Source organism: Lodderomyces elongisporus, chromosome 1 (genome assembly GCF_030384665.1).
Source record: "Lodderomyces elongisporus chromosome 1, complete sequence".
NCBI lineage: Eukaryota > Fungi > Ascomycota > Pichiomycetes > Serinales > Debaryomycetaceae > Lodderomyces > Lodderomyces elongisporus.
In genome coordinates, this window is record NC_083673.1 from 3,222,383 (window position 1) to 3,248,799 (window position 26,417).

General features: G+C 39.3%; 8 protein-coding genes across 8 annotated transcripts; 3 read left to right on the forward strand and 5 right to left on the reverse strand. All coding sequences in view use genetic code 12, as the record gives it.

Moving 5' to 3' along the window:
- Positions 1 to 284: 284 nt before the first annotated feature.
- PVL30_001162 (uncharacterized protein) lies at positions 285 to 941 on the forward strand (the record flags this gene model as incomplete). Its single annotated transcript, XM_001528623.2, has 1 exon — positions 285 to 941. One exon carries the CDS (start codon positions 285 to 287, stop codon positions 939 to 941), a length of 657 nt encoding a protein of 218 aa, XP_001528673.2.
- A 376-nt stretch (positions 942 to 1,317) lies between these two features.
- On the reverse strand, positions 1,318 to 2,313 carry CKB1 (casein kinase 2 regulatory subunit; the record flags this gene model as incomplete). Its single annotated transcript, XM_001528624.1, has 1 exon — positions 1,318 to 2,313. One exon carries the CDS (start codon positions 2,311 to 2,313, stop codon positions 1,318 to 1,320), a length of 996 nt encoding a protein of 331 aa, XP_001528674.2.
- Positions 2,314 to 3,341: 1,028 nt separating this feature from the next.
- On the forward strand, positions 3,342 to 3,956 carry GET1 (GET complex subunit get1; the record flags this gene model as incomplete). The annotated part of the gene is made up of 1 exon (XM_001528625.1): positions 3,342 to 3,956. One exon carries the CDS (start codon positions 3,342 to 3,344, stop codon positions 3,954 to 3,956), a length of 615 nt encoding a protein of 204 aa, XP_001528675.2.
- A 214-nt stretch (positions 3,957 to 4,170) lies between these two features.
- On the reverse strand, positions 4,171 to 7,900 carry HIR1 (HIR complex subunit; the record flags this gene model as incomplete). Its single annotated transcript, XM_001528626.2, has 2 exons — positions 4,171 to 7,274; positions 7,897 to 7,900. 2 exons carry the CDS (start codon positions 7,898 to 7,900, stop codon positions 4,171 to 4,173), a joined length of 3,108 nt encoding a protein of 1,035 aa, XP_001528676.2.
- Positions 7,901 to 12,689: 4,789 nt separating this feature from the next.
- Positions 12,690 to 14,450, reverse strand: PVL30_001166 (uncharacterized protein; the record flags this gene model as incomplete). Its single annotated transcript, XM_061119208.1, has 1 exon — positions 12,690 to 14,450. The coding sequence occupies one exon, from the start codon at positions 14,448 to 14,450 to the stop codon at positions 12,690 to 12,692; it is 1,761 nt and encodes a 586-aa protein (XP_060975191.1).
- A 2,834-nt stretch (positions 14,451 to 17,284) lies between these two features.
- ARO8 (Aromatic/aminoadipate aminotransferase 1) lies at positions 17,285 to 18,763 on the reverse strand (the record flags this gene model as incomplete). The annotated part of the gene is made up of 1 exon (XM_001528628.1): positions 17,285 to 18,763. One exon carries the CDS (start codon positions 18,761 to 18,763, stop codon positions 17,285 to 17,287), a length of 1,479 nt encoding a protein of 492 aa, XP_001528678.2.
- Positions 18,764 to 19,977: 1,214 nt separating this feature from the next.
- On the forward strand, positions 19,978 to 23,703 carry RAD5 (DNA helicase rad5; the record flags this gene model as incomplete). Its single annotated transcript, XM_001528629.1, has 1 exon — positions 19,978 to 23,703. The coding sequence occupies one exon, from the start codon at positions 19,978 to 19,980 to the stop codon at positions 23,701 to 23,703; it is 3,726 nt and encodes a 1,241-aa protein (XP_001528679.2).
- A 350-nt stretch (positions 23,704 to 24,053) lies between these two features.
- PVL30_001169 (uncharacterized protein) lies at positions 24,054 to 26,162 on the reverse strand (the record flags this gene model as incomplete). Its single annotated transcript, XM_001528630.1, has 1 exon — positions 24,054 to 26,162. One exon carries the CDS (start codon positions 26,160 to 26,162, stop codon positions 24,054 to 24,056), a length of 2,109 nt encoding a protein of 702 aa, XP_001528680.2.
- Positions 26,163 to 26,417: the final 255 nt, after the last annotated feature.

Genomic DNA, 26,417 nt, shown 5'->3' on the forward strand with positions numbered 1-26,417 from the left:
TAACCAGAAAAAAAAAAAGAAAATAAAACATTTTAAAGAAAAAAAAATTCAACTGAAAAGTACAGATACTCGGAAAGCTTCCGCTCTAGTGTCAATCAATATATATAGATATATATATATATATTTTTTTTTTTGTCTTTCCTTATTTTTCGCAATTATGATTCCGTATTTTAGATCACCTCACTTTAATTACTTCTCCACTACGAACAATTCAATACTAATAAATATAACCCTTCCACCAACCATTGTTATTGTCCATTACTATGCTTTTTAAACCTAATAATATGGTACTTAGTTGCAAACATCTCACTCGGATTGCACAAGTAAGCTTTGTTCGCGCATATGCTTTGACGGCGTCCGCTACGCCTTCATATTTTCATCTATTCCCCAAATCATTTCCCCAGGGAGGTCCGCCAGGAGACCCATTTCAAATCAAAGAATCTCAATTGCGTCGCGAGTATCGAAATTTACAGAGTATTGCACATCCTGACCGTTCCAACAGTAATGTAGAGTCAGCAGAATTAAACAAAGCGTTTACTACTCTACGCAACCCTTATTTGCGATTGGCGCATATAATCAACTTGAAACGCGGAGTCGATATCACTGACGATTCAGTGAGCAAGGCAATGATTAAACGGTATCAGACAGAAAGCGTAGATAATGGATTGGAGTACAAGGAGCTCCTCATGCAAGTTATGGAAGCACACGAACAATTGGAATTGGCTAATCTGGAAGAAGAATTGGAAGAAACTGAGAGGGAAAACGAGCAACGTATTGAAGAAGCAGAAGAGAAGATTGAGCAAGAACTTAAAAAAGGAGAGGACGATAGTATTGACTGGGATGAATTGATTATGGATGCTATAAAGTTAAAATACTGGGTAAATATACAGAATGGGATAAAAGAATGGGCACCCGATAAACCCGTGCACTTGACGCATTGAGAGATGCTAGATAAGACATGAATAGGAACATTTCATGACAAAAATCAAAAACGAAGAAAATATATATATATATATGTATATATATATATATATATGAAATTGGGTGACCAAAAAGCCCTGGTTGTGTCTTTGTTGTCTATTTGTAATGATAATGCCTATTAAAACAGAAGATCTCTTTATCACTCTGTACTTAATATTATGCAATGCTGTACGGTTTTTGCGTAATTCTTGACTTTGCTTGGATTCGCTTGTATTAATTATGTTTAGCTAGGCTAATCCAAGCTATTTGATAACTTATAGTTTTAAAACTGCACTATTGTATATAACATTGTGATAGTGAAAGATGCATGCTCATGTCGAAAATAATAGTCTTGACTTATTCGCTTGCCATTGTTTTATCATCATCATTTTGGCCTTCATCTTCTTCATCATCATCATCTTCCATTTCGTCATCATCATCGTCATCCTCCTCCTCATCATCATCATCCTCACCATCAAACGCCAACTTAGGTACACTATACTCGCAAAAATCGTATTCTTTCTTTTCCTCTAAAGTCTTTGGATGCATCCTTAACCACTTCATTCTCGGTCCGGTTGAGCTCAACTCATTGATTTTGAATCCGAATAATTTCAATCCAAAATCATTCTGACTAAACTTATTTATTCTTATCCGACACTGGTTCTCGATTTCGGGAAACATCTTTACCAAGAGCCCCGGAAACGTTGTGCCAAAGTATGCACCGTCAATATTTAGGTACCTCGAGCTTGAAGGCAAGTATATGTCATTGCAACAAGGGCAGTATAATCGCACAGTCTCCTGACCAGGTATATCTGTGGATCCAACAGGTATTAGGTGCATTCCATCGCAAAAGTATCGAGGACAAGAGCCAAAATCGTTCTTTTCAAACTTCGATGCCATGGCCGTGAGACCTTGTTTTGAGACTATGTAGCGCGCATGGATTAATCCATACAACAATTCAGCCAGACGCATCAACAAAGCCTTATTTGGCAAGTCGGGAGTCGTGGTAGACACTTTTGATTTCGATGCCATTGATGCACCACCCCGAGAAGACTCATTGTTGTTGTTGTTGTTCGCGCTCATATTTGCGCTGTTATTGTGATTATTGCTGCAGGATGGGTTTGCTGCCATGGTGGTAGTTGTGTTGTTTGCATGGTCTTCAGCCGTTTCGACTTGGTAGTCTAGTATTGTGTATAAGGCTTCTCTATAGAATGGAACCTGCAGCGAGAGACCAGTCAAGTTAAAGTCATCTTCAATGAAATCTTGTGATACCTGTACGAAGTAATCGTGGCCAAATAATTCACAGAACTGTTGGATCCACGGAACGTATTCATCCTCAAGGTCACTGGGCATTATGGGGGGGAGGGGAAACAAATTGAATTCTTTGTCGAAATTCTATCTATACTTTGAGGTTGATGTGAAGCTTGCAATATTAGGACTTTGCTTCGCTGTATGTTTGAGTATTGGTTGGAGTATCTGTTTGCGTATCAGTCTGTTGTTGAGTACGAAACTAATGTGTTTGATGTATCACCTATAACCTTCGGATGTATATCTTTCTAATGTGTGTGTGTGTGTGTGAAAGGAAAAAAAAATATAATAGTATTAATACAAGATATAGAAAAAACTAAAAATTAAAAATTAGAAATTAAAAATTAAAGAAAAAGAAAAAGAAAAGGATTAAAACAAAATTTGAACTGGCCAGAAGGCGAGAGTGATAATATTGTGTTTTTTTTTCTTCTGATCGGTTTTGAAAATGACACTCACAGTATCTCCAGACTCCGCGATGTAATGACAGATTTAAAAGCCCTGTGGTTAATTGGAAAATGTCTTCAATATAAAAAAATATACCGTCTTGTGTATGGCAAGTTCAAGCTCAAGTGATTAGGTAATGGGTTGGAAGATTCAAAGAGTCACTGGATTGAATAGTGAATGAGAACTGTGCGCTGATTTCTGATTTCTACCCGTTGTATAACCCATGTTTTTTTGTCATTTTTTATTGTCATTTTTTTATTGTCATTTTTTTCTTCCGTCATCCTTCATCCTCTTCGCCTGCCTCTTTTTTTTTTTTTTTTTTTTCATTCCAACTTTGTCAATCCCAATCCCAATCCCATTCAACTAATTTTATGTTTTTTTTAGGAAATAAAAAAAATAAAAGTAACAACAACAATAAATTAGTGTCAGTGTGGTAAAATCCAATGTCGCAGAAAACACTCATACAAATGCGATACACTTTGAATATTTAAAGCATACCTCTTTACAATACTGCAATTAGGTGGTGATCAAATTACTAATATTTCGTATGGAAGATTACAGAGTTTCAAAACATTAAAACTCATCACCTAATCCAATTGATTACGAGGGAACAAGATTAGAAATCTAATATGTTGACTCTCGATATAGATCCATACACAATACTTGTTACTAGTTTTCTCATCCTTGCTATACAGAAGCTAGTCACTGTGATTGGTAAACAAAAAATTCAATTGTACATATGGCAGATCTACACAAAATACTTGTCACATAGCCAATCAATTAAGCAATTCAACCTCAAACAAAAGGAGATTAAGGACCTTACAAAACAGCAGAAACTGATTAGTGCACAGGATGAATATGCCAAATGGACGAAGATCAACCGGGCATTGGACAAACTAAAGCTCGAAGTGCAGGAGCTCAACGAGACGATTGCTGGAGAAAAGACTCGCATTGATAGTATCACGAAGTTGGCGATTACTTTGATTCTGACTTTACCAATTTGGTTTTTGCGCATATTTTGTCGAAAGACGGCATTGTTATACATCAGGAAAGGAATCTTGCCTGCATATCTAGAATGGTGGCTAGCATTGCCCTTTTTCAAGAGCGGTACAATTGGATTAACTTGCTGGATGTTTGTTGTCAATTCAGTCTTGAGCAATTTAATCTTTTTGATTAGTTTCCCATTTACGCAGAAAGTTGAGAGACCAATTAAGCCAAAGAATGAACAAAAAACAGAAAGCTAGAGATGATTCAAACCCAACAAGATTCTGCAATGGTAAAAACTCAAATAATGTATTAGTGCTTCTATACTAATATAATCAGTCACATACTTTCTCTCGTTACCTTTCTCTTTCTCTTTCTCTTTCTCTTTCTCTTTCTCTTTCCATTTTGCTTTTAGAAGAACAAACAGAAGTGGTAAAAACCAAAAAAAAAAAACAAAAAACAAAAAACAATGTATCATATTAACTCAACCGATTCTTCTAAACGTGTTTGCATCACCTCTTTAAGTTTGTTTCTTATATTTTCTGATTTCTTGGGGAACTTGTATGTATTGATCTTGCCCATCAATGCATCTTCTTTTTGTTGCATCTCCAGTCTCATAAAAATCTCTTTGAATCCCAAATCGATGCTAATGTTCTTGAGACAAGTTTCATCAGCAACATTGTAGTACCAAGAATCGAAAATACTGACCCAGCACCTCATGTCTAGTGAATAACCGTAGATGCTGCTGCTAGCATCGGTCAACACATACGGTAGACCATTGGTATCATTCATTTCTATACTTTTCACCATGGGAGTGAGTATACTGCGGTTGGACATCTCGCTTAAATCTGTCGAGTTCAACACTGGCGCAATGGACACTTTCTTCATATATGCTTTCAATGTTCTCAAATTCCAACCATAGAACAACCCAGACCTCGTCAACACCAATAAATGGTCCTTTCTATACTTGGCAAACACCACATTCTCATGCAATTCTATAGTAGGCAAAATATAACGACCACTTTGTGCAGATACAATTTGTATACTACCATTGAATGAAAAGAGGACAAAAAATCGAAGTGAGACGCTTTTACCACTGTTACCAATATCACCTCCATCTTCATGTTCATCAACAATTGGCATAACCAGCTGTATCCGAAATGGGAAGAATAAAGTAAATTGTCGCTTATTTTCATTATCATTTGGATCATTATTGTAGACAACAACCTTTGTTGGATCATCAAAATCTCGATCCACCAGATTATGGTCACATCCATCCATACTCCATGGCTTTCCATTCCTAATTTCAATAGTTGTAGTTATATTTTCAACATCGTCGAGCATCAAGTCTGCATTAGCAATTTGTTTATGGTTGATTTTTGCCAACACAACTGAAAATACTAAATCCTCATCAAACTCAATCGAGGAACCTGCCGAGATTTCACTCAGCACATCCTTATTGTTGGCGTATGCCTTGTATATCTTACTCAATTCGCGATTCTGCAAAGCAACACTACTGAACAATTGCTGCGGCAAGTGTGTAACGTCTCGAAAGGTTGTGGGATATCTTTTTTCCAAGATTTTTCGTTTCTCCTTATTTTTCAATCGTCGAAGGGCAGACTCCGAAAGCTGCGATGCATTATTATTAGTATTGTCCTGTAGAGCAACCCCGCTTAAATCGTCAAAATCATTATTCATTCCTTGCTGCTCTTCAGACACCGTTGCATTAATTAAATCACGTCTCTTGATACCGCACACAACTGTTGAAATACCTGCCTTGGGGAGATTGTATGTCGGATGTGACAATTTTGAAGAGTTTGCGAGAAGTTTACGTTTCTTCAGAGCAAACACTTCTTCTCTTGGTTTACTCGAGCTTGAATTTGGTAAAGATGAAGACAGCGATTGTGTTAAGGCTGCATTAGATAAATGTGAGTACGACGAGGAGGAAGAAGAGGAGATTGCCGACGATGATGATGATGATGATGAGACAAGCAAAGGCGCTACTCGCTTTTTTCCAGACTTGGTTATCGTCACAATTTGCTTCCGGAGACGAGCAGTGTCTATTGCAACTGATGGAACGAGCACCTGACTAGAGGGTTGTTTAGCCGTTGCGGATAAAGGTGTTGGCCCTGGCGCAGTTTTCAATGTCAGATTTAAAGGAGTAGCTGCTGCTGCTGCTTTTGTATCAGACCCCTTTTGTGGCCGGTTTTGCAAAGGCATCATCAGCCTCAACGATAATGCTCTCGCGTCTTTTGCTTTCTCTTCTAATTGCAACTGCTCAACACTTTCTGGTAATATAGTAGACTCCCTATCCGTTCCGTATTTGTTCAACTGCTTGTCGATCAAATCAGCACTAATGACTTTACCCAATTCACCGATTTCAAATCGTACACACGTGATGGAGCCGTCTAAACAACTGAAATATAAGGTCTCACCATCAGGCGACCAGCAAATATCTGTAATAGAGTTGTATACGATATCCAGACAAACAACAATGGGCTTTGAATTGGAAGTGGACCAAATCGCCAAAGTCCTGTCTTGCCCACCCGTTGCTAAAATAGTTTGAAATTTTAACTCTTCAGTTTTTTTCTCATCATCCAAACTATCCAGAGCTTGGAATAAGCTTGGAGAAAATGAACACACTTCTACTGGTGCCTCATGACCAATGAGGGAAACGTCAGAGCCCCAATTACCTCGATTAATAATTGCAACAGAAGGAACTGGCCCATTTGTAGCATTGGGCACTGCAATATGCTGGCCATCCGGTGACCAACTCATCCTTCTAAAATATGATGTCAATGGCGACTTCTTAAATGGGTCAACCACAACGTGCTCCATTTGGAATTCATACTTGTTGTACTCGTTCAACTTTTTGTGGTATCTAAATATCCTCACGGTTCTATCATCCGACGCAGTGGCAAAAAATTTATTCGCAGGGTCAAACACAATACCCTTGACCATGGACTGATGGATATCGTACCGCTTGATTCTTTCAAAAGTAATTGCATTCCAGATTATTATTGATCGATCGAGCCCCACAGTGACTAGCAAATTGCCATCCAGAGACCAACAGATATCCTGGATATCATTATCATGGGCAACAAGCCTTTTTCTCACCGTCCAATGCTCAAGATCTTCTTGTTCAACACCAAATGCTTTCGGTCGCTGTGTATCATCTTTCTCCCATATAAGTACAATTTTATCATCTGAACCACTGGCTAACCAACGTCCATCTGGCGAAAACTTGAGTGAAGTCACCACTCCATTGTGTCTAGACATTGAGCATAGCGGTCGACAAAGCGACTTGTCTGGCAAATCTAGGTCGTTATGATCTGTTTCGACACTGGTTGTTGCTGCTGTTGCTACTGTTGCATTATTCAAATCGTGTGATGAAGGTGCGGATAATACTTGCGTCTTTTTACTTTTGGCTGCGAGTGTACCTTGTTCCAGTAATCTAAAAAACAGATTTATGGTTTGCACATCCCATATCTTGATATAGCCATCTAGTCCTCCTGAAGCCAAACGCGTACCATTGCTATTTATAGTCACAGAGTAACATTCAATGTTTTTGTTCTCGGCTATTTTTTCCGGTTGGAAAGAACTTGTTAGTATTTAATTGATCACATTTTTGCTTTTTTGATTAATCTCCTTTCCTTGCTTCCCCCCCCCCCCCCCCTCCTCTCCTCCTGACTTCAAATCATTGTCACCTGGGTATCCATAGTACATACTTCGATGGCCTAGCCATGGAATCTTTAAAATCTGCATCTCCGTTACAGCCTTTGCATGTGTAGATTGAGTGTGTTAGTGAGTGTGGTCAAAGAGTCGAGCGTGAAACTCTATAAAATGCGCAGCTGTCGCATAGCACTGTCACAAGTAACAAGTGTACGACTGCTGAGCATCGGTTTGAGCTGGTAGCTCACCGATACCAGCGGTTTGAGTTCGTGACTTGATAGGCTATATTCCAACTAAGTGTAATTGTCAATGATCGCACCTATAAAGGTCTCAATGCTCATAAGTTAAGAGAGTAAATTGTCTCATACAAAGTCACTAGTAAGGAGAATCGTGAGAGTATACACTCTGCACGTTCACCTAGTGATTTGTGTTCAATGTAGTTGACCGTATAAAATCTATATTTTACCGATATTTCTATATAATAGTGATAAGTTAATTTTACCACTTCTCGTTCCTATTTATATAAACTCATCTTGTTTGAAGTTTCAAGTTTCCTATGTCGTGCAATATTCTCCAAATATTCACTTAGCGGAAACGAGGGCACAGAGCGTCCAATGTGTGTCGCACTGTGACATCCTCCCCCCCTTCAGAGTCTGAATGAGCGATACGGCCTTATTTTCATTGCATTTCGGAAAAAATTGATTTGAGGTAAAATAACTGTACAAATTGATGATAACCGTTGTGGCCTCCCCCCCTGCAAAGTAGAAAATCATTTTGTAGTACTAAGCGGAGCGGCAACAAACGGTTTCAACATCTCCCTAGTATACTGACGTTTCATGGGAATGCCTTGGAGGTTACTAAGATAGTAAATCCTCGACAGCACCTTCCGGACAACGAAAGGACCCGACCAATTCAAGCCCATCTTGTTGGTAGCAGCATCGTAAACTAAGACTAAGTCTCCTTTCTTGATCGGTACATTAGTGTCATAACGTTTGTCAAAAACTTCCTTCTGATGATCCCGATCGCGGCGTTGAGTTTCCTTAGCAGAGTCTTCCTGTTGTTTACGGAAATAAAACTGACCAACGCGGAACTTGAATAGTTCGTCCTCCGTGTATTGTTGTATATCAGATGGTGTTTGCATCAATGATTGGAGCAGATTATTACCTTCAAATCCAAAAACCAAGTATTGTGGTGTGAATCCCGTACGTTTACGAACCGTAGTACGATCCACCCACAATGCAGCATTCAAAACTTTGCTCAAATTCTTATTCTCTGGAACCAGTTTGATGAATCTGATAAGTCGTTTGTGCGACGCTTCGATCATCCCATTCCCCTGCGGATGGTACGGTACAGAATAAGATGGAGAAATGCCATAATTTGAGAGCAATTGCTGGAGGACCTCATTGTGAAATTCACGACCATTGTCGGTTTTCAAAACACTAAAGGTTCCTACACGAGCAATAAAGTTTGAATAAATAAAGTCGGCTACTGCCTCTGCAGTAACCTTTGGTAAAACCTGAGCTTCGGGCCATCCCAGAAATTCGTCACGTGCAACGACAACAGTAGCGTCACGGAGCTTAACGCAGTCACAGACGATTGTATGAAACATACCAGCCGGGTAGTTCAAGTACAATGGATCCCGCTGCCTAGTTGCAGGTTGGTCCTTTTGACAATAAACACACCGTTTGATATAGTCGGCAAGTCTGCGATAGAGGTTCGGAATGTAGAATCCAGTATTTATTAGATTGAACGTAGTCTCAACTCCTGGGTGACCACGATCTCTATGAGCAAGATTGAATATGTGTTCAACCTGATTGTTCTCATAAACGACGCGTCGAGTGTATGAACCGGTCCGACCTAACTTGTAAAGGATTCCATCATGTAAATAGAACTCTAGTGCGCGGTTGATGAAACGTCTGGCGTCAGCAGGTGCGTTGTGCGAAACGGGAATGGTACGTGCCTCAAGGTACTTTCTAAGCGCTTGAAGTGGGATCTTCTTATAACTGTTATTAGGCTCAGCTTCAATGGTAACAACATTAACTTCTGCTAGTACTTTAGGATCCAACTTCGCCCTAAACTCGGCAATAGCTTCTCTGACCTCATAATGATCAGTCTGCGGAGTAGACGTGTGGCATCGGCTAAGAGCATCGGCAATGATGTTTTTCAGTCCATCAATGTGATGGATCTGATAGTTGAAGGTCCTGATGAAGTTCAACCATTTGTAAACCCGATTTACAAAGTGTGAATTATCGAGTGGTTTATTCATCACAAGGACAAGAGCTTTGTTGTCACAGTACAAATGAATGACCCCAGTAAATCCAAACAAGAGTGGATGGATTGCATCAAACGTCTTATAAATACTGAAAAGTTCCTTTTCGTAAATAGTATAGTTCTTTTCAGAACCATGGAACTTTCCAGAATAGCACAGGACTAGTTTCGATTCTCCAGCCGCATTGGTGTTTTGCAACACACCACCCCAAGAGTCTGTCGAAGCATCAGTGTGGACAGTAATGAGGTCCTTAAAATTAAGGGGTTGGAGAATCGGTTGGTTGGTTAGTACTGTGATGATTTGGTGGAAAAACCGCTTAGTTGTAGGATCCCAATGAATCTGATGCTTGGGTTCCTTCCTTGCTTGATTGACTAAGTTGTAGAGGGGAGCAGTCAACTCAGCATGCCCTACAATCAACTGTCGGTAATAATTGACCAAGCCAAGCAAACTTTCTAGCTGTTTGACCGTGTTAGGGAGTGGGTAATTCAATAATGCATCCACTTGACCCCTAATTAACGTTTTCCCTGCAGGTGAAATATGGTATCCAAGAAAATCACATTCAGGTACAGCGATCTTTAACTTCGCAGGGTTAATCTTCAAGCCAGCATTGGTTAGAAGACGGAACACTTCGACAATCTTATCTAGGTGTTCTCGAACCAGTGAGTCGGTAAGTTCATCTACTTTGGGACCCACGATGGCAATGTCGTCAATAAAACACATCACATCCTTCGCAACTGGGCTCAAAATCTTTTGTAAGATAGAACTAAACTCACTTACTGAATTGATATATCCTTGAGGAAGGACAGCATACTTCAACAAACCTAACGGGCTGTTAAAACTGGTAACATCGCTAGTAGCAGCATCCAATGGTATTTGAAAATACGCATTCTGCACATCAATAGTACTTATAAACCAACAACCACTAATCTCTGTAGTGAGATCATCCACGGAGAGTGGGTGACCCCCTTCCAACTCCACATTTTTGTTGAGTTCCCGAAGGTCAATCAACAATCGATGCCTTCCATCCTTCTTACTTATGAGAAACCATGGGTTCCGATAAGTCGCATCACTATAGACCAATTGCCCCTGTCGTATCATTTCTTGGAGAATCTCTACTGCAGCGGTACGTTTAGATCCTAATGGGATCGATTTCATCCGCCAGTGAACATTCGGATCTCGCAAGTTGATACGAACGGGAGGGTGTATTTCAGGCTTAAGTCTGCCAGGGTCTCCACCTTTAATGTAGAAGACATCAGACACCTCAGCACATTGGTCCACGAAATACCGAATATCATCTTCGCTCGCCCTAGACCCGGTAAATGCAGGTCGAAGCATCTCTGAAAGGGGAGGAATGACGACGGTTTGACTCACTTGGACAGTTGGAAATGAATCGATGTGGTAGTTAGAATCCCCATCGTAACGAATAGGGAATTTATGAATGTTGCCATTCGCGCGGAAACGTAACTCTCGTTTATCACCATCATCAGTAAACCCAATGGAGAGTTTGTGCGCATCTTGGAATGGCAACCCGAGTAGTACCTGACCAACAGGAATTTGCTCGTGCAAATAGAGGATTGCAGGTAAGGAGATGAAATGGACAGTAACATCTAAAAACACTCCCTGAGTAATTGCTTTGGTGTCATTATTAACACCTTGAACAAATACTGGCTGGCTCAAGGGAAAAGGCTTAATTGGTAACCCTTTTAGTGTTTGCGGGTTGATCAAACTCAACTGGGCCGCGGTGTCGTATTTCATTTCTATCCTACGGCCATGTATGGATGCGGGGAAACAGAGTAGTTCTTGAGTGACCCCTGGTTGGTGGTAGCCTGTCGAAGTGGTCGTCAGATTTACTTCAGTAACAACTGGTTTCTTCTTGAACTTGGCAATACCATCCTTAAGGGCTTTCTGCAAAACATCTCTGTCAACCAACATAGCTTTAGTACTTTCTCTCATCATGGCTCGAGCATCATCGTGCATTCCCAAATACTTCGAAAGATCCATAAACACGAAGAAGTTATGTTTCATGGCATCTTTGAATGCAGCCTGTTTGTCTAGTATGGTCAATTTACTAGTACGTACTCGGCGCTGACTTTTCCGCTGTGGATCAGTGGAATCGTCAGCAAGGTGGTGTGGTTGGTCGGACGTTGCACTTAATTTGGCAAGCTCATCTAGCTGATTCTCTCTCAAGATGTCTTCGACACTAAAGAGTTTAATTGAATCGTCAGCCACTGGGGAGTCAACTCCATCATCAGCGGTAGCATTTGCCTGTTCCTCATTAAGTGGTTCATTAACAACAACGTCAGATTTCACCTTAGGCACTTCTTCTTGAGGGTGACTCATCATGTTTCCATTCTCCGGTGGCGTAGAAGTCTGTTCAATTCCTTTTCCTTCGGATAGGAATAACTTTAACTCTTCATCAGGATCTACGGTGTCCTCCATGGCTAGGTTTTCTAATTCCCTATCCATTGTCAGTGCGGAGGGTTCGAACCGAATACCAGCCGAGCTAGGTTCTTCATACTCGTAGTCTGGGTCTACGTCTATGTTTTCATCTGGAAACTGGAGTTCCAGGAATGGTAAATGTGAGTCATAGGGTGGAGACTGCTCTCCGATCGGCGGGGACTCAGTGTCTAATTCCCGTCGGGACTCCTGCATAGATTGCTCTGTTACAGGGCTAGGTGCGCTTTCACGCTCCACTCTCTCCATCTCCTGCCGTTGTCTAACTGCTGCATTGAGTTGCTGTTTCACCTTATCAGCCTTCAACTTATTGTGAGCATCTTTTCGCGAGCTAGGGAGATGGGCTTTCTTCGCAGTCCAATCCTTCACTACCTTCTTAGCAGATTGAGCATTGGCTGCGTGCACCAAGTAAACCGGGACGTCATCAATCATGATGGGTCCGGGTTTAATCACTTCATCTATTGAATCAGACATTATATGAGAATTAGATTGCATCACTTCTGTCGGTAATCGTTCGTGGTGGGTATTTTCTCTAGAGTTACTAGTGACTGTACTCTTAGGAATAACCTCTACCTCCATAACTTGTGCTGCCTTGGACTTACTTTGTTGGGGGCGTGCGATGCCTCGCATTAGAACTTAGAGATTTCAAGCTCAGGTGTTTTAAAAGGGGACACTTATAGAAATCCATGACCAACGGTTCACCGTTTGCTAAGTAATACTTCCCATCGACTTTCTTTACCAACTTTTCATCCAAAGCAGTCACCAATAAGTGGCAACTATCAACAGTGTGTCTGTACTTTCCACAAAAATTACATTTAGTAGTCTTTTGTGATTTGTCACCTTTAGACACCAGTGTAGTACCGGCATCTTTTTCTTCGTCATCTGAGATAAGATGCATCCTCGTTTGAAATGTTGCATTAACAGCATCCCAGATCCTCTCAAATGTCAAATCGTATGATTTGACACCTTGAATGATTTTATCGTTAGGTTTATTCTTGAGGAGTCCAAGGCCAATCTTTATGATCGACGCATCTTCAAACGTGACTATTGGTCCAGTCCTTCCCGGCTTTTCGATTTTAACTTCCGGGGTCATATACATGATTATTTGATCCATGACACTACCCATCCTTTCGAAAAGGGTCTTAAAGATTGAGATCCATGTTTCCTGTGCTAGGTGAGATGTATTGGTGATCCTCAAATACTTTTTGACAGCAATACCAATAATGGTCATTTTCACTCTAGGATTATGTTTCTTTTTCAAAGCATCATGGATAGCAGTCATAACATCAGTAACTTGGTTCGTTTCTGGAGGAGTGCCCCCATTGCCCAAGATAGGTAAGTAATCAACCACCGGTTGTTCAAAGGGGCCCTCACTCTTACATGACATCTCAATCATGTCCTTCAACGACTCTGACTTCGTCAAATTAGCTCCGTTCCTTAACTCATTAATGATGAGCTTATCAGGAACACCGTAGGTGTGTTTGTGCCACAAAACCGACTTTAACCAGAACATGAAACCTTCCTCATCGGAGAACTTCAAAGGGACACGTTTTGCAATGTCATACTGACCGAGTGCCATATTGTCATTTTGAGTTCTCCCTTGTTTGGCAAGGAGTTTGTCGTAGTACGCCATGAATGCCTTTTCGACAGCTATGTCTGGGACTCGAATGTATGGAATTACCCTGACGTCTTCCCCATGAGGGTACCTCTGTCTTGCCTCGTTTATGATTTGACAAGCTTCTTCATGGCCTTCAACCCAGAATCCGCTATGGACTACTTCTCCATGGTAAAGGATACCATCGTAAGATGCAACAGATCTATCAGATCCATAAGCACTAGGAGTACCACTTTGACGGGATTGGTGAGTCAAGGGTGAAGCGAGTGAGTGTGGCCTCGAGGTAGGGAAGTTACGTCCTGGTGAAAATGTGTGTTCTTCCGGATGAACTTTCATTTGCACGTCAGTTGGCAGGGTTATGCTGTTGTTATCATCCGAAATCTGGGCCTTGTTAGCCTCATCGTTCCTAGCTGGTACAGGAGTGCTAAGTTGCGGGACTGTTTGAATCATAGCGGCTTTAAACATAGCAGTCATTTGTTTCATCTGCTCTTGCATCATCATCATCTCAGATTTCAAGTCTAAGATCTCGTTAATCTCAACCTGATTTATTTGAGGAGCTTCTGTCCTTTTCAAACCAGGAGATTCATCTTCACCTTCGCTCATATCGGCTCTTCCCGAGGTAGAAATAGACTGCCCGGAAATTGAAGATGAGTCGACACCAGCAAGGTCTGGTTTACTTGGACCAGGGTTGATACTCCTTGGAGTAGGATTAGAGGTCTTAGAATCTTTTGTTGAAGATGACATTTGTAGTAGAAGTTTTTCAAGTTTTTGGAATAATATTTTGCTTGAATGTAATATGTGATATACTTGGTGTTAAACTTTTTGGTGAAATGTTTTTATGGTAGATAAACCCTTTGTTCCAAATTATCAAGGGTTTCGTTCAATCAATCTCGGGAATACTTATAGTTCTCGTCACGCGAGTAAGAGGTCGTGGACAACAATTTTTGTTGAGTAGGGTGAAAATTTTTCACCAGCGCATAGTCGTGTATCCTGGCCTCATCTTAAAAATTTTGTCGACAATAAATGAGTGCCTCGGATTTGACTCCTCCTATATAGCAGGCGCTAAGTCAGTATCTCTAATAAAGTGATGATTGAACGACCTATTGAAACACTGTAGTTTCATAATAATAATTGGTTGCTTCTTTCGGGATGCAATTCTGTCTTTCTCTCAAGATGCTATATAGTCTTTCTTGCGAGATGCAATTTAGTCTTTCCCTCGGTAGTTACCATCTCCGCCGTTTTTATCTGGTGTAATTCTACCTCACCGATAACCCGTGTAGTTTGTTTAGTCTGCTACCATCATACTCAGATGAGTCCGTAGACAGTAATGATGATTTCTTAAACGCTGCTTTAACGGTGCTTATTTACCTTCTAGAATGTAATAAGTCTTTTTTAAAAAAATGATATAAACCCAAATTAGGGATGTGGTCATTATCCTAAAAATACTTTCCTCGATCTTTGCACCAATTGAGGGTAGCCACCTATACCCGTGCAATCTTCGGTACTCGTTTCAACGCCATGCCTATCACACGTACAGCCTTCAAACTATAGCCAAGTCAGCAGACACGACTCTATTCGGTCTATAGTTGCACTCTGTCTAACGTCTACAACCTTCGCCCTTTGTCAACTGATGGGTGAATATTCCATCATAAAGTGTTGACAGTATACGCTATTTGATATTTTCTGGTGTAGTCTCGGATACGTCCCGATGACTACGATGCATTATGTTCCATTGGACTAAACTCGCATAGTTCTCCAATGAGGAGTAGCTCCTCCTTTAAACTGTAGTTCACAATAGTGAAGCTATTAATTCGTGGATAGGAGATTTACTCTTCCACAGGTCCTTCTCATAAATGATATTGACCAAATGTTGAAATGCCAAGGTATTGAAATGTCATGATCATTCAATATCCTGGTCGACAATACTGCTTAACAGTAGCCTCAACCAATGTATCAATTACTTGAAATATTAGGTAACCATATCAAATCATTCAAACAACATGATTTGCAAGGATTTGAGGTCCTCACTCTGGTCGCCATTCTGTCGCATAGCACTGTCACAAGTAACAAGTGTACGACTGCTGAGCATCGGTTTGAGCTGGTAGCTCACCGATACCAGCGGTTTGAGTTCGTGACTTGATAGGCTATATTCCAACTAAGTGTAATTGTCAATGATCGCACCTATAAAGGTCTCAATGCTCATAAGTTAAGAGAGTAAATTGTCTCATACAAAGTCACTAGTAAGGAGAATCGTGAGAGTATACACTCTGCACGTTCACCTAGTGATTTGTGTTCAATGTAGTTGACCGTATAAAATCTATATTTTACCGATATTTCTATATAATAGTGATAAGTTAATTTTACCACTTCTCGTTCCTATTTATATAAACTCATCTTGTTTGAAGTTTCAAGTTTCCTATGTCGTGCAATATTCTCCAAATATTCACTTAGCGGAAACGAGGGCACAGAGCGTCCAATGTGTGTCGCACTGTGACAGCAGCTTTTGCTTTGTTTTGTCTACAGAAGTAGCAAAAGATCTGTATTTCCCGCGTTTTACTAAAGTCCTGCAAGAAGGAATATTTTAGAGATACAATGGATGCCACATAGCGATTCAAATGAATTGCAAAGTACCCATAGTTCCACAAAGTGGAGATTCGTATCAAACCTAATATTAAGATGCATCTGACAATCTACTTATTTCCAGTGTAAATTGTAGAATCTGAATAGCAGACATTAGCCAAATTGAAAATTCATAGACTTTAGTCAAATATATAATACATATTTTAAGATCAAAATAGCTATAACGTAATTCCGTGAATATTCGGAAGAAATGATGACTCTACCATATAACAGAGTTCCCCTCCACCCCCACGCCAATTCCTTTTACTTAAGAACTTTATGAGATACCTTGCACATTAAACTGAAACGCTTTACTATGACCAAAGGGTAATAATACTCAACACCATTTTACCATAATTACACTCCACGTGTACCGAACTTATTCACAGGTTTCAGCCTGCAAGGTAGCGAAGTTTAGTGCACAGCAGTTGCACACTTACGTTATGAAACGTTGCTATGTGACAATAGGGTCAGTTTGTAGTTCATATGAGAACTGATATATATATATGTCTATTAAAAAAAGCTTTTCAATAGTAGAGTTATGTCTCATTTCGTTTCTTCAAATGTTATTTTTCTGATTTTTTTTTTCTTTTATGTTTAATTTTTTTGATCAATTTTGTCAACATGCCTCAAGAATATGAAAGGATAGCCCAAGTTGTTGATAAAACAATTTTTTCAAACTCTGCTTAATTTAGTCTTGTATTTATCTATTAGTTCCAAAGCTTCTAATTTTTCAGTCTTTGTTATTATTTTTCTTTTTTCTCCATCTTCCATCTTCCATTTTCCTTACTTTTCAAGTTTAATTTTTAACTTTGGATTTCATGTAGAATAGATATGTGATGATGGAGTGACTTTTACTTGGCAGGATGTATCAATCAGACACTTTCTATCAAAATTCTCTATCACCTTAGATAAAAATTTTCAAGTATTTTTTCAAAGTACACAATTCTATAAACCATTTATTCGAGGCCAAATTCGATTTTAACAGCCTTACCAAACTTTTGTATACCAAAAACTAATTGGTCAAGAGGAACGGCAGCGTATGTTCCTCTAAAGAACACATGAGTGTCGTGTGATGGGTTATGAGGCAAGTTCTTTTGTGGAGGAGTGGATTGACCTTCACTCTTGAACCATGATCCTGGAATCATCAATGTACCTTGTTTGATACTTTGCTCGTAAATCAATGTCTCAATCTTGCGTGCATCCAGGCCCAACTCTTTGAATTTGGGGTGTTTAGAGACATCGAGTGTAATGGTAAAGAACATACCTGCAACTGGTGGCACGTAGGATGTGATATCTTTTGGCAAGTTTTCGGCAATCGCATCAATTGCAACGTCACGCTTGTGGGTGTATTCGGCCCGCAAACCAATCAACCAGTCCAAATAACCAGATTGTCCCCAGTTTTGCAATAATCCATTGGTAAGACTCAGGGTAAAACCAGATGGACATTGAATTGAGACTTCATGCAACCTGAGGAATCTTTCGAGTAAGTTGGCTTGACCCACAATCCATCCGAATCTCAAACCAGGTGCGAGGACTTTTGAGAAGGAGTCTAATCTAATAACCCTACCCTCGGTATCCATAGAGATAAAAGAAGGAACCAAAGCCTTGATAAATTCCTCGTGACCATGAACGTGTTTGCCCTCTCTCTTGGACTTGTCACTCGTGTAAGTTTCCATTTGCAAGAAATAGTATGGCTCGTCTTCAACAATGATAAAGTCGTACTTGCATGCAATCTTGTAAATTTCCCTTCTTCTCTCTGCACTCAAACAAGAGCCTGTTGGGTTTTGACCCGTTGAGATAGTGTACAATAATTTGGGTTTGTTGCCAATCCAATGGGCCATCAAGTTTTCCAATGCGCTTGGAATGATACCATATTCATCCATTGTAACCGGTACAGTGTTGATGCCTTGTCCATTGGCAGTTTCCAAAGCAGATGAGAAGGAAAACTCTTCAACCAAAATGGTGTCACCTCTAGAGCAAAAAGTTCTCAATGTAGAGTCCCATGACTCAGTATTACCAACTGTAACTATCAAGTCCCAGTCTTTGTATGGCACATTGTGAATCATTTCAGTGTGCTCTTTCAAAAACTTGACAATCTCTGGCATACCTTCAGTATAACCATATTGCAATGATCTTGCCAACTCCACTTGGTTCTCGCCATTTTCGTCGGCTTTCTTGTACACCTCAATTGTTGCTTTATTATCCTCAGTCAATGGTGCACCAATACCACGTGTAAATGAAGGTGTTGGGATATCGGCGGTCACTTTATTAAATGGAAAATAGTCAGACAAGGGCAATCCTCCTCCCAAGAAAGTCATCCCTGGTAATTTATAGTATTTGAAAGCATCCTTTAATGGTGAGTTTTGTCTTGATTTGGCTTCGGCCGACAACAAATGTCTCAAATCTTTTGCCTCGTGTACTTGCTCTTTTGTCATGACTAGTGATGTTTTACAAACACGTGGTTTTTTTTGGTTATTTATCTCTTGGGTAAAAGAGTTTAAAAAATTGATAAAAAGAAAAGGAATTGATAATAAACGTAAGCAAATACCTCCTTTATATACTAATTGAAAAAAATTGAAAAAAGAAAAGAAAACAAAAAACAAAAACAGCTTAAGTGAGTCAGTTTTATCTTCGAGTTGATGACAAATTTTTGGGGGGAAAAAAAATAGTAATAAAAAAAAAAGATAAAAAAATTAAACCATTCGCGCTCGCGCTCGCGCTAGTATCTGTAGTTGTCGCTTTGTCTCTATCACTTTCTGTCTTTGGCCTAGTGATAAGCGGAACCGCACAACCGCACAACGGCACGACAGCACAACCGCTAAACTATCTAAGCTGTTTTAACTACCCAATACTGGCTTGAATGAAATAAAGCAAAATGAAATAAAGAATAGAAAAGAAAAGAAAAGAAAAAAAGAGAAGAGAAAAGGGTTGGGATGATAAGGATATGCTGGCACAATGAAACAGACTGAAAAAATTACCTAGCATACATTTCTTACCTCAATTTAAACCTTAAGAGTTATTGGAAAATATATTGTTTTAGCTGGAAGGGAATGAGTAAAGTTATCATCAGTGCTGCGAGGAATAAGGAATGCGCAATGCGAAATGCGGAAAGAAACTGCTATCGACGGATATTGCACAATATGATTATGTAATCAATCAAAGGTTTGATAAGCGGCATTGGATGAGTCTTATTTGTCGTGTTTTCCCATTAATTTATTGACACTTTTTTAAACTCTTTATGAATCTGGCGGATATCTTTTCCATAAAAATGAATACTGATAGCTTGGTTTAATACTTTGACAAGCTTGAGAAACATGAAATCGTTATTGTTGTGATACTAAAGATAGCAGCACGGAATTAGTTGGAAATGAAAAAAAATGTACCAACACAATTAATAAGATGAGCTTTGCCGTTTATCCCAATTTTCATTTTCATTTTCATTTTGTTTCCCTTTTTCTTTTTGTTGTATTAATTTTTTTTTTTCCCTCTGTCTTTGATTTCATGCTCCAGTTTCTCTTCTCTTCTCTTCTCTTGTTAATTTTATTTGGCTTTTTTTTTTCCTTGTATCAATAATTTACTTTTGGATCTACTTTTCTCGCCCGACTTGTAACTTCAGTAGGTGATTGAACACATCGTAATCATTATTCATATGACAGTCACCAAAACAAGATTTTTTCTTCCAGTACGTGGTAAAAACGAAAATGATACCAATAAAGAACTGCCGTCGTCTCTTATGAGTAAAGAAGAGAGTCTCTTTGTGTCAGATGGCGAAGAAGCTGAATCTGAAGCTGAACCTAAAGAGGAGAGGAATAGTCAATTGAATAAAGACACGTCTGACACGTCTGACACGTCTGACACGTCTCATGTCCGAACTTTTCACACCACCAAGGCAACAATTTCCATTAGCCAATTTGAAAAAGCACTCAAAACAGAAGTAGGAGATATCGCACCAGTAATTCTCAAATATCTATACAACAAGTATTGCACTGAAAAGAGATGCGTAAAAGCTGCCGTGAAGGAACTATTCACAAACCCACCTGATATTGATCAGTTACAACACAATGTCGACAATAGTGAAAATGATAGTGTTGTTTCAGCTCCACTTATCACCACCAGCATTGCATCCACACTTTCCAATATCATCGAATCACTGACCCTTCTGCCTACTTTTGGTAAAAAACTGAACGAAAGTAAACTTTTGAATCTAAAACTGGACCCGGACCTGGACCTGGACCTGGACCTACAACTGCATATTTCATCTACTACCAGTCAATCACTTGAACCAACTAGTCAAACTAGAACATCTTCCAAGAGGAAAAATCAAGATGACTTGGAGGAATTGAATATGCTCCACAAGCGCATGCAAGCAGCTGCTAACTTGAGGCGAGAAGAGATTGAACAAAACTCATGGCGCAAACACATTGGCACATTAGAAGTACAAGCGTGGGCTACACGTCCCACTATGAAACCGTTGCAATTTCAAGACCAGCTTTTGGTGAAAAGACTAATTCCGAAAAACTCAACCATGCAAAAAAGTTCGATAATCAGGTTGTGCCTCAATGAAAGAGAAATTGGAAGAATCCCAGAGGATTTGACAAGAATCTTTAGTCCATTGATGGATTTGAACATAGCTCATTTTGATGCATCTGTCTTGGAGGCAACGAAGAGGAGGTTGTCTACTGGTGATTCCTTTTTTGTTCAAATAGAGGTTTACCTCAGGGATACTGCATTTGTGAAAAATATTGAATCTATAGAACAAACTCCAGTGAAAAAAAATACTAATTTTAATTTTGCTTCTGAAAGCGAAGGCGAAGCAGCAATGCGATTGCGACAGTTTGCAGTATCCAACTTATTTGACAAACTCAAATTAAGACCATTGAGGTTGAATAGTGAGAGCAAAAGCGAGGATTCATTGTTATCTCAAGCGGCCGCTACAGGTGCCGTTGTTGATAATAACAATAATAATATCAATACTACTACTACTAATGATGATGATGATAATGGTGGTGGTGGTGGTGGTGGTTTTGATACTGAAGTCGAGGAGCCAGTGGATGAAGTTAACCTTGATCAATTAAGACAATTTTATCAGGCAAATAATCAATCCAAATTATTGGAAAGTTTACCTGAAACGACAGAACCACCAAAGGAGAATTTCAGGTTAGGGTTGAGAGAGTACCAGAAGCACGGATTGTCTTGGATGTTGGCAAGGGAAAAAGAAATTGACATTTTGGAACAATGCGCCGGAGGAGAGAATGCCTTGTCACTAGAGTCGCGGAAATATATAGAGGATTCAGGGACTAAGAACCCCCTTTGGAGGAAATTCAAGTGGCCCAATGCTCAAGTTAGTCTGCAGGATATTCAACCAACACAATATGCAACACAAGGGCAACGCGATGCTTGCTTTTATGCAAATTTGTACAATGGGGAATTATCTCTTGAGAGACCCATGATAAAGACTAGTTTGAAAGGTGGTATTTTGGCAGATGAAATGGGGCTAGGCAAGACCATTGCCACTTTGGCATTGGTAAATTCGGTACCTAAAGATACTGAGTATGTTGGTTCTCCAAACTTTAAAAACAATAGATACGCTTTTCAAACCACCTTAATTGTTGTGCCAATGTCCTTGCTTGCGCAATGGAAAGAGGAGTTTGAAAAAGCCAACAACAATTCTAATCACACTTGTTATTTATACTATGGAGATGACACTGCAGTTGATTTGGCACCGATGCTATGCAACTTGCGAGAGAATTCTTCATCCAAGACTCCTATTGTAGTGATTACAACTTATGGAACAGTGTTAAATGAATTTACCAGAATATCCAAGAATCGAAATTTTCATGGTGAATTGCCAAAGATTGGCTTATATTCAGTTAAGTTTTTTAGAATAATATTGGATGAGGGTCACAATATTCGAAATAGAAATACAAAAACGGCGAAATCCGTTTATGAATTACAACTGACTAGAAAATGGGTACTCACAGGAACACCAATTGTGAATCGACTAGATGACTTGTATTCGTTAGTCAAATTTTTGGAACTCGATCCATGGAACAATTTCTCATATTGGAAGACTTTTGTCACCTTACCATTTGAGCAGAAAAAGATATCTCAGACATTGGATGTTATCAAATCAATATTAGAACCAATTTTTTTGCGTAGGACCAAAAATCAAAAGAAGAATGGGAAGCCTTTGGTTGAATTACCGGAAAAGGAGGTTGTTATTGAAACAATAAAGTTCAATGAACAAGAGGAGAAGCTTTATCAATGGTTCAAGACAAGAGCATATGAGTCATTTGCTGAGGGTGTCAAGTCCGGCCAATTGTTGCGCCAGTATACGCAGATATTGACGCACATTTTGCGATTAAGACAGGTTTGTTGTCATGTGGATCTCATTGGAGGTGCACACGAAATGGACGATGATGTGATTGATTTAGAAGCTGATGAGGACATGAAAAGCTTTTTGAAAAGCATCAAAGAACAGAGTGAAAAATTCGCCAACAATACTGAGGTTAAGCAAACTATTTATAAACTATACGATTGTGTTAAAGAGGAAAATGAGTGTTCTATTTGCACCACATCGCCGATCCCTTATAACGAGTTGGCATTGACCCCGTGTGGTCATACTTTTTGCATTGGCTGCATACTAGAGCATTTGGAATTCCAATCAGACTTGCATAAGAACAAGCTTTGCCCCAATTGCAGAGAACCCATCTCCAAATACAAACTTTTTAGATTAAGAAATCAAAAAACGACAAGTCACGAGATAAGATTCCATACGCAACAAAAAGACTACGATACCACACATAACTTTCAAATTTACTTGTATGATCCAAATAGGTCGAGTTCGAAAATCCAAGCGCTTATAAGACATTTGAAACTGTTGCAGGAACAGTCACCGAATCTGAAGGTGATTGTGTTTTCACAGTTTTCATCGTATTTGGATATCATGGAAACCGAGTTAAAGCTCACATCAGATGAGTTTCATGTATACAAATTTGATGGGCGATTGAATATGAATGATCGGTCGAAGCTTCTTGCTGCATTTAATGCACCGGTTACGAGTGGCAAAATTTCGATACTTTTGTTGAGTCTCAAAGCCGGAGGAGTCGGATTGAATCTCACCACCGCTTCTAGAGCATTTATGATGGACCCGTGGTGGAGTCCTAGCATTGAAGATCAAGCTATTGATAGAATCCATCGTATTGGACAAAATGATACTGTTAAAGTGGTGAGGTTTATTATGGAGAATAGTATAGAGACAAAAATGTTGAAAATTCAGGAAAGGAAAAAACAAATTGGCGAAGCAGTCGGAGTTGAAGAAGAGGAACGGAGAAAGAGACGTATTGAAGAGATTCAAATATTGTTTGAAGAGTAAGATTCAAGACAGGTAACAAAAGATTGGTTTTTATTTTTATGTAATCATTTTGGCTTTGCAAATCAGAATCCAAAAAAAGAAAAAAAAAAAAATTAATAGCAAAAAACAAAACCAAGAACTAAAAAATGGAAAGTTGGAGGGGGGAGGAACAACAAAAAAAAAATCAAAAATCGAAAATCAAAAAGAAAAGTGTATTAAAATTTAGGGACTAAATAAAGGAAAGTCAGTTATTCTTTCAACAAGTTACTTTTTTGTTCGCCTTACTTTCTTTCTTTGTTCATTTCCTTTCTGTAATATCCTCTCTTGGTCTCTCTCTCTTTTTTTTGTTCTTTCTTTTATCTTTGGTAAATTTAATATCTGGAAATGGGCTCTGTCTCTTTGCGCAACCATTTATAAGTAATTCCATTCTTTTCAAGACTATCACTTAATTCAGCCCAGATCCTTGCATGGTATCTGTTGATCCAACCCAACTCTTCATCAGTCAATAAACAAACATCAATCAATTTTCTACAGAATGGCACCTTGGTCACCGTTTCAAATTCCAAAAACTTTTTGCCATTAAATGAGTAATCAGAAGGCTTCACAAACATAACATTCTCAATTCTTATTCCGTAATGCCCTTCCTTATAATATCCTGGTTCATTCGAGATCAAATTGCCGGCTCTTAACTGATTTTTTGCTGCATTTGGACGAGGACCAACACCAATTGGTCCTTCGTGCACGTTCAAGTACGCACCAACACCATGCGATGTGCCGTGTCCATAGTCCAAGCCATACTTCCAGAGGAACTGTCTGGCGATGGAATCAATCAAATTTCCAGTGGTACCTTCGGGAAATTTCAATGTCGATAAAGCAATATTACCCTTGAGAACCAACGTATAGTTTCTTATTTGCTCCAGCGATGGCTTTGTGAAATGGACGGTCCTTGTAGTATCGGTTGTTCCCTCAAGAAACTGGGAGCCAGAGTCATTCAAATAAATCTTATTTGGGTTAATCATGGCTGCCGAGCCTTTGGTTGGTTTATAGTGAATAACAGCTCCGTTGGCTCCGCTTGCGCTTATTGTATCAAAGGAAAGTCCAACAAAATTATCCTCTTGTTGTCTAAATTCAGTAAGTTTTTCATCAGCAGCTATTTCATCTATAATGTCTTGTTTGTCAATTAGAGTATCTTCAAGCCATGCAAAGAATTTGATCAATGCTCTTCCGTCTTTCAAATGTGCGATCCGGGCACCTTGGAGCTCAGTCTCATTCTTCTGGGACTTCAAAAGCTCAATCTCAGATAAACCTTCCGTAAACGAACATTTGGTATTGCGAACAACTTCCCAGTTGGCATTTTTGGGGAGATAAATCTTGTTATTGTTGACTGAAAATTGTTTGGATATGGTGTTTAACGCAGAGTAGAAATTTTGATACGGCTCAATAGTGACTCCGATACTGGTCAAGTCATCAGCAATTGTAGAGGAAAGTCTATCTTGACCAATAAATAATTTCAATTCATCTGCAGTGATAATGACAAAGGAATAGAATACGGGATTGTATGGTATGTCCAGTCCACGCAAGTTCAATAGCCAAGCAATTTCGTCCAAAGAAGTAACAACATAACCCTTGATATTGTCCTTGATCACATTTGCTCTTACTTCTTTAATCTTATCTTGAGTTGATTTACCGGTAAAGGAAACGTCAAGTTGTTTAATCTCGCCTTCTGTTGATGCTGGTAATGTTTCAAACTCTTCCCAGATATTATTGACCAAATTTTGCTCAATGGCTACAAATTCAATTTGTGCTTTTGGAGTTTTGATTTTTTCATCTTTAATCAATTTATTAAACTTTTGGACTTGGTCGTATGTGATTAATCTTGGATCGATACCAATTTTGGCAATTTCGCCGCTATCCAAACTTATTTGGGATGCTTGTTTCACGGTCCATTCTTCCCACGTGGGTTCATCCTTTGCGCCTTGTTTCAATAGTATCCAGTTAAAATCCAATTCATCGATTGCTTGTGTAAAGTATCTTCCGTCGGTTGATAATGCAGCAGTTCCATTCTCTTCGTCGCCAATGCTGTTCAAGTCTCTAGTCACAATAGCTACACCGGCACTTCCGCTAAAACCGGAGATGAAGCTTCTCTTTTGGTCGTAAGCAGAGGTATATTCTGATTGATGTTGGTCTTCACTTGGAACAATGTAAACGGCTAGTCCGCCATCGGTTTTCTTCATTTCCAATCTCAATTTGTTGAGTCTTTGCGTGGTATTGACTTCTTTTGCTTCTGGTAAACATAACGATTGAGGGTTCAAGGTAAAGACTGAACCTTTTCTTGATTCTGAGTTGGGGTCTTTCAAACCAGAATTGATTCTGTTCAAATTGATTCTCTTGGCAAATAAGGAGGATTTTCTATTTGTTCTTGAAAGCAATCCTGGTGAGCAAGTGCAATTAGCACATTGTGCCCTGGCAACTCTAGACATGTTTGCGGTGGACTATTTAAAAAGTAAATAAATAGTAATGGAAAGGGTGGGATGTGATAGGGCCAACTAGAACTATAACCAAAAACTAAAACTAAAGGTAAAACTAAAGGTAAAACTAAAGGTGAAAGTAAAAGTTAAACTAGAAAGGGATTAAACCGATTAAAATGTGGTATGGTGTACTCTAGGGGAGTGCAGTGGGAAAAAGTGTGGATGATGTAGGGGAAAAGACAATAACGTTGCGTATGTCAGATAGAA